Source organism: Papaver somniferum, chromosome 7 (genome assembly GCF_003573695.1).
Source record: "Papaver somniferum cultivar HN1 chromosome 7, ASM357369v1, whole genome shotgun sequence".
Classification (NCBI taxonomy): Eukaryota; Viridiplantae; Streptophyta; class Magnoliopsida; order Ranunculales; family Papaveraceae; genus Papaver; species Papaver somniferum.
The window spans coordinates 171,313,165-171,320,552 of NC_039364.1; the positions used below are offsets into that span (position 1 = coordinate 171,313,165).

Consider the following 7,388-nt stretch of genomic DNA (forward strand, 5'->3'; position numbering starts at 1 on the left):
TAAATTGGTTTCTACACAAACCCTAACATAACTCTAGTTAGACATGGCTTTCTCAAAAACCATAAACATATTAAAATCAAACTTTAGCTAAAGAAAAACGAAGAATCGAAAACAAAACTCCAAAATCCTTGTCCTGTTTCTCTTCCAGCTCTGTGGCCGGGCGCCCCCTCTAGTGTATTTTGAAACAACACATAAATATAGCTCACAAATGAATTCATGTTTTTCTTCTTCGTCGCCACATCACCTCCCAATAGAAGTCTGCCACATGTCATGAAAATATAAATTCACCCAATGATGTTGTGTCGCGTGTCATAATATGACGAGACATTGTAAAGTATTATCGAATCTCCACTTTCCATAGTATATGAATTTCATTTAGAAATCATGATATTTTCTTGCATGTGTTGGGTCCCACCTTAACTGTATTTGCAAAATAACGTCAGTTGGCTTCAAATATTCCTTCAGATTCTTTATATAAATATAACAAGAGAACTTATGTAAGGACAAGATATATTAATCTTTCCTTTTTCTTCATTTTCACGTGGTCATGGAGGTGATATTCTTCCATTCTTATGCTAACAATAATAAAGTCACTCTTGACCAATCTTAGGCGGCATTAGTGTGCTGATATCGACTCGCTTCACCATTAAGTCTCAGATTTTGATGTTTATTCGCTGGATGATCGAATTCACTTGTACTTTCTGCAAAAGCACTAAAATAGTGTCATTAGTCAAAATATTGAGTCCTAGCTAATATAAATATGGGTATAAAATGTAGCACTTTCGTGCTTATCACTCCCCCTGAGTAAACACCACATATCATATTAAAGATGTAAACAAAAAATAACAATTAAATCTAAAATAAAAGATTCTTGTATAGTAAGAAGCATGTTTACAATTATGTACACATCAACAATTAACACGTATACGATTATGTACACATTAATAATCAATAGGTGTACAACTATGTACACATATTGTCTACACGTCCATCCAAAACATATATACCCAAATAATCATATCTTTCCATGTCTCTCCCAACTATCATTGGTGGCCAAAGAGAACTTACAACTAATGTTCATGCAGACATAATAACAATAAATTGAAGGGCTGAATAGTAAAAATCTCCAGCACAAGTAACAAAGAGTTTTAAAAGGAGTTGATGTTAATGTGTACACACTGTTCATTTTTCAAACGTAACTGAAGAGTGGTCAAAACATAGAGATTTATTAACACAAACCTAAATGTAACAAAGAAAAATAACCACCTAAGAGCTAGGTTTTACTCACATCAAAAGATGGAAGTTGGAGCCACACCAGAAATGCAAGCTTAAAGTGATAGTACATGGGACACCTGGAAACAAATAAAAATTTACATAATCCCTATTGTTAAAAATTTATCATATTAAAAATCCCCTATTGTTAATAAGATAATTTACTTCTGTCACTCACGTCAAGCACCAATACTATATCACTTGCCCTTGCAGCGGTAGCATCCGAAATTACTTGAGCTAAACAATTTGACAAAATTTCCTTAACCCAAGCCCCTATTTCTAAAGCTACCATGAATCTTTCACATTACTGACAAGAAGTCATGGATCTCCACATGTGTACCAGTTTGTACACTCCATTTATTTACGCAAGCATCATGAAGTCGTTTTTTCACATGTACACCCTAATTATTTTGTGTACCAGTTTGTACACCCCATTAATTTACCCCAAGCATAAACTTATAGTCATTTTACGAAAAATGATATTGCAGGAACTGTAAAATTCAATAAAAATCCAGATTTGATAGCATCCATAAAAATCAAATACCTACATACTAAACTCACCAGATTTTAACCTGGTGTGATCTTGAGCTTGTGTCATTTAAGGAAGTTACACCCACTTTCCTTTTAGCTGCAAACAAAAATAGTGGTAAATACGACAAACTTGTATATTGCCACATTATTACAAGTGTAAGTGTAATGCAAGTTGAGCTTATATACCTACACAAATATTAATTAAGCTCCTCAAATGATCACTGTCCCTCACTACTTCTTCAATCATTTATTCAACGATTGTCCCTTTCTACATTCAGAATAAATGATAGAAAATGGCCACGTACAAAAAGAAGAAAAAGAAAAGAAACAATGTTTTAAACTTTCTCAAATAGTATCCTAAAATTGGTACAAACCCATATTTGGTATCACAATCATGAACAAGTAGGTACACAAGTTTTAATTAGTACTTGAAACATTCTAAGAACTACTCAATCTTGTAACAATAATAACTATAAGAAACTTCAAAATGAACCATCGTATACCTCAACATCTCCGGTTTTGATTGTAGCGGAAAAAATAATCCATATCACCCAAGTTTCATAAAATTTCAAATACTCATTTATAACTTTACCCGAAAATTCATAACATATATATATATATAAAAAAAAGAAGATCCGAGGACTTTAATTCCATTCTATAGAAGAAGAAGAAGAAAAAAAAGAGATGATTCTTATTTTCCGATTGAGAACTAGAATTAAGAGTGAAAATCTACTGTATAATTTGAGGAAGAAGAAAAAACCTTCTAATTCTTCTTCTCAATCTCCTTTACGTCTATGTTTTATTTAATTTCTCCTTCAAAATTACGAAGACCCAATCCAATAGTTCATTTTTGCGAAATCTCCAATGAAATTGTTGAACTGATATATTTGGTTACGCTATCTATTGGATCATATTTTCTATGATCAATTGTAATTGAAGCAGACGAAGGGAAGGAGGTAGAAGAAGAAGAAAACCTAGATCTATTTTCTCAGCAACTGATTTGTTTCTCTCTCTACAAAACATCAAAAACATTAAAAGGTTATTTAGGATAATAACAATAACTGAATTTCTCTGGATCGGTAATATTTTGGACTAACTCATATAAAAATGGATTAAAATGTCACCGTATTTACAAATTTAAATTAACCGAGTATCAGACCTAAGATGGTAGGACTAAAGCGTCCAAAGCCCACCAACTTTGTAACTAAACGTCGTCAATTTCTACATATAAATGAAGTGGTTTTGTTCTTCGTTTCTTTCTTGGTAATTTCGGATTCTTTTGATACACAGTGTGGAGAGACAAGAAAAGGATTGTGCGACATTAAACCTTTGAAAAACCCTCACTCGCTATTTCTCTCGCAACTCCATTTGTCTTTTTCTTCCTCTTCTTCTACCCCAATCACAAACCCTAGAAACCTAAATCTTAACATTCCCGCGCTTTAAATCTTCTTACAATCTCTCTACGAAGTCGAAGACAAAAAGGTACTTACTTTTTTTTTGGTCTTTTAAACAAAAATTCTTTGTGTTTTTACGAGTTTTTGATTTTTTTCATGTGAAAATTATATCATTAGGGTTATATACTTGACAAAAATTAAATTCATGGATAGTGCTAGCCAGTCTATAATGCTTTAGGTGCCAATTATTACAGCTCATTACATATTTAGTTTTCTTCTTAGAGAGTATTCTAGTCGAGTTGATCCGATTCGTTTTCTTCTTAATTGTGCTAGGTTTACATTTGAAAAATAAATTCCCATTTTTTTTTTTGGATTAAGGATTTTGTAAGAAGTAGAGTTGATTTTGAAACTACTCTAGAATCACCAGTATTGAAATTTTTGTCTTTTGTCATTGGTTATTATTAGGTTTTCCATCTTTGCCAGCATGGAAGTAGATGAAGAAGAAACCACCTTGAATACCACTACTTCGCCATCATTGCCCCAACCCTCAGCTGTACGCTCTCATGACAACTTAACATCCGCCATCACCACTACTAATCTTCCACTTCTTCCAACCTTAATTGCACCACCTCCTCCAGCAGGTGTTCTTCCAATTATTTCTGCAATTAATCTCGCCCCACCTCTTCCTCCTCAAATCATTCCTCCAATAGCTCCCATTCCCCTTGCCCCGATTCCTCGTCCTCCTGTTATGCTCCCACCACATCCGGGAACAGCTGAACAAAATGGCTCTGATTCTGATTCCGGCGATGAAGAATCTGGTCCTAATAAGTCCATGGATTACGAGATATCAGAAGAGAGCAGACAGGTCCGAGAGCGTCAAGAAAAAATAATGCAGGACCACCTTTTGAAAAGAAGGGCTTACGCTCTAGCCGTACCAACTAATGACTCGGCTGTTCGTGCTCGTCTTTGTCGTCTTGGCGAACCAGTAACGCTTTTCGGCGAAAGAGAGATGGAAAGAAGAGATCGTTTAAGGAAGATAATGGTGAATTTAGATCCTGAACATCAGGATAAGCTTTTTAAAGCTCACGAAGATGAGGAGGCTGCAAATGCTGCTGCTGCCGAGGATAGTGATGGGGAAGGGCCTCAACAGTACCCTTTTTACACTGAAGGATCGCAAGAGCTTTTGCAAGCGCGAATAAACATTGCAAAGTATTCGATTGTCAAGGCAGCTTTGAGGCTTGAGCGTGCGAAAAGGAGGAGGGATGACCCAGATGAAGATTTTGATGCTGAGATAGATTGGGCCTTGAAACAGGCTGGTAGCTTGGAACTTGATTGTAGTGAAATAGGTGATGATCGGCCACTTACTGGATGCTCCTTCTCTTGTGATGGAGAAAAGCTTGCAACCTGGTATCTGTCTTTTCTTAATTTACTCTTTCTCTTGACTTTGATCTTCCGCTGTACTCTTAAAAACCATTATGCATTACTCATGACAAATTCAAAAATTGTGTTTCTTTTCCTTCGCTCTAGTATTCAACATGCATATTGTCAAGTATGAATTTTCTCCGGAATAGAAGTATGATTATTTGTTTTTCTCTTTCTTTCTTTTTTGAAATCAGTGCTTTAAATGGAGCCACTAGATTATGGAGCATGCCACGAGTAAGTAGGATTGTTGCTCCTTTCAAGGGTCACACAGAGCGGACAACTGATGTTGCATTTTCTCCTGTTTCATCTGACCTTTTAGCAACTGCATCTGCTGATCGAACTGCAATCTTGTGGAACACTGAAGGGCGTTGTTTGAGAAAATATGAAGGGCATCTTGATCGACTTGCTCGTGTGGCGTTCCACCCAACCGGTAAGTATCTGGCGACAGCCAGTTTTGATAAGACTTGGAGAATGTGGGATGTTGAAACTGGAGTCGAGCTGCTTTTCCAAGAAGGCCACAATAGGAGTGTTTATGGTATATGCTTTCACCATGATGGTTCTCTGGCTGCATCATGTGGCCTTGATTCACTTGCTCGGGTGTGGGATCTTCGTTCTGGAAGGAGCATCCTTTCTTTGGAAGGTCACGTGAAACCGGTAAGATGCCAGCTAACCTCATGTGTTCTCTTCTATTATTTTTCCATGTTCTTTATGAAACTGTTCGACAGTAGTAAGTCCAGTTGATTTCTGTACGACGTTTATGCATCACCTCACTTTTTCCCTCGTTCAGGTATATGGAATTAACTTCTCCCCAAATGGCTATCATTTAGCCACTGGTGGAGAAGATAATACTTGTCGGATCTGGGATCTAAGGAAAAAGAAGTCTTTGTACATAATACCAGCTCACTCCAATCTTATTTCGCAAGTCAAGTTTGACCCACAAGAAGGATATTTTCTGGCAACTGCTTCATATGATATGACAGCCAAGGTATTATTCTATTTAAGTACTGAGTTTATATTAGTGATACATATCTTAGCTAGAATTTAGAGGCTATTATCTCAACTAAAATTGTCTGTTTCTGTTTTGTTCAGCTATGGTCTGCACGGGATTTTAAGCCTATAAAGACTTTGTCCGGACATGAATCGAAAGTCTCATCGCTGGATATTGTTGGAGGTGAGTTTTTCTTGTTGAAAGTATACCTAATTTTTCTTTATAAATCTGGGATTTTGTTCTTACAATTCATAGGAAAGCTTTTGTTCTTTGTTGGATACAGTTGCAGGTAAGCTTTTGCATGACACTATTTACACTGTTTAGTAGTTAATGCCTTTTAAGTTATGTCTCATTTACATTTCCCAGAATATGGAAACTGTATGTGAGATTTCTGAAGACTTTTTTCCTTGTCCGCTCGTTAGAAATTTAAATCCTAGCAACATCTCTTAGGCAAAGATAATGTACATTCTAGGATATTTGTTGCAGCTTCAGTGCCATTGTCGAACAGTTTAACTAAAAAAAAATCTCTGCAGACAGACAAATAGATTTAAGTTCATACTTGCAAGTTAGTATCATTTTTTCTGAGCTGTAGCCTTAAGAACCGGATGGTTTATCAGTGTGTTATCCGGTATTCACGCTATCAGTGATTACTCAATTACAGGCCTAGGTGAAAAATAAGTTAGCAACTGGTGCTACAGCAGTATTTTAGCTTATGAGTTGCCAATATCTAGCTCTCACTGTAAAATTATTTTGTTTCTTTATTGGATACCTTGTCAGTTAAAAACTTCTGAAACGATAGTTTTATCTCTGTGCTGACCACTTTTTCCTCTTCGTCATTGTATTTGTAGATGGACAGTATATTGCAACTGTTTCACACGATCGGACTATCAAGCTGTGGGCAAGTCGTAGCAATGGAAAGGACAGGACAATGGATATTGATTAGTTTCTAGTCTGACACCCTTCTTTATGAATATGGGTTAATTCACACAGTTCAGTTTTGTCTTTCTGTTGTACACGCAAGTAATAGATTTGGTTTTAGCTTACAGATTATATACGTAACGTATCGTAAAACCATCTAATTATGCTCAAAATTCTGTAGCCGTATTCAACCACATGAGATGGTGTTGAACAAATCAATTACTAGAGAAAATTTGTCATGTTTTTAGTTTGAGAATTTAGGCAAGACCTCTTTTACCAATGTGATGTACTTGTTTTTATTTCTCTAATATCTCAGTAAGTCTTCAGCCAGAAAAAGATCTTTGAATAAGACCTATTTGCTTTACATAAGAGTAAGGCAGCAATATGACTTTACCGCGGTGATATGTGAATTGAAAAGTGACTTTACCGCGGTGATATGTGAATTGAAAAGAAGTAAATTTGGTAGGTCAATGCTTTTGTGTGCGTCATCTGTTTTTTGTTTGCCATCTTATTTCCCTATTCACACGCACCTTGCACAAAAAGATATGAGTTGACAAAATGCCTACTGCCCAAGAACAAGAATGCCGTGTGTGTCTGTCATTGGATGTGAAGGGTGGTCTTACCGATTGATCAAAAGTAATGCAGCCAGCGTAGCTCAAGTATAAGGCCAACCCCTATGGTCTTCTAATCTAGCAACCCCTACGGTCTTCTAATCTAGCAGCTAGATTGGCCATCTACGTCAGCTAGGGCAACCTTCTAAGTCTTAAGGGATGACTAATCTAGCAGCTAGATTAGAAGACCACGTCAGCGGGATCACCATCTAGCGCTGAACGGTTCAGTGCTTTAAATCTCAGCCGTTAGAT

The 7,388-nt window shown here is 36.4% G+C and overlaps 2 protein-coding genes across 3 annotated transcripts; one reads left to right on the top strand and one right to left on the bottom strand.

Moving 5' to 3' along the window:
* Window positions 1-644: 644 nt before the first annotated feature.
* Window positions 645-2,802, bottom strand: LOC113293163 (kinesin-like protein KIN-7H). Of its 2 annotated transcripts, none has more exons than XM_026541895.1 (5): window positions 2,564-2,802; window positions 1,990-2,071; window positions 1,834-1,900; window positions 1,289-1,352; window positions 645-701 (listed from the first exon to the last, which is right to left on the bottom strand). In XM_026541895.1, exons 2-5 carry the CDS (start codon window positions 2,048-2,050, stop codon window positions 654-656), a joined length of 240 nt encoding a protein of 79 aa, XP_026397680.1. In that variant the 5' UTR covers window positions 2,051-2,071; window positions 2,564-2,802; the 3' UTR covers window positions 645-653. The 2 variants fall into 2 exon arrangements, with proteins under 2 accessions (XP_026397680.1, XP_026397681.1); XM_026541896.1 differs by having other exon boundaries at window positions 2,307-2,802.
* A 249-nt stretch (window positions 2,803-3,051) lies between these two features.
* On the top strand, window positions 3,052-6,827 carry LOC113299057 (U4/U6 small nuclear ribonucleoprotein PRP4-like protein). The gene is made up of 6 exons (XM_026547980.1): window positions 3,052-3,285; window positions 3,663-4,604; window positions 4,814-5,273; window positions 5,407-5,604; window positions 5,709-5,790; window positions 6,456-6,827. Exons 2-6 carry the CDS (start codon window positions 3,682-3,684, stop codon window positions 6,548-6,550), a joined length of 1,758 nt encoding a protein of 585 aa, XP_026403765.1. The 5' UTR covers window positions 3,052-3,285; window positions 3,663-3,681; the 3' UTR covers window positions 6,551-6,827.
* The last annotated feature ends 561 nt before the right edge of the window (window positions 6,828-7,388 follow it).

Coding starts and splice junctions, on each gene's coding strand:
- LOC113293163 (XM_026541895.1), bottom strand. CDS start 2,050: ATGATTGAAGAAGTAGTGAGGGACAGTGATCATTTGAGGAGCTTAATT. Junction 1,901..1,989: donor CTTAATTAATATTTGTGTAG/GTATATAAGCTC, acceptor TTTTGTTTGCAG/CTAAAAGGAAAGTGGGTGTA. Junction 702..1,288: donor TCCAACTTCCATCTTTTGAT/GTGAGTAAAACC, acceptor GTGCTTTTGCAG/AAAGTACAAGTGAATTCGAT.
- LOC113299057 (XM_026547980.1), top strand. CDS start 3,682: ATGGAAGTAGATGAAGAAGAAACCACCTTGAATACCACTACTTCGCCA. Junction 5,274..5,406: donor TGGAAGGTCACGTGAAACCG/GTAAGATGCCAG, acceptor TCCCTCGTTCAG/GTATATGGAATTAACTTCTC. Junction 5,791..6,455: donor ATCGCTGGATATTGTTGGAG/GTGAGTTTTTCT, acceptor TTGTATTTGTAG/ATGGACAGTATATTGCAACT.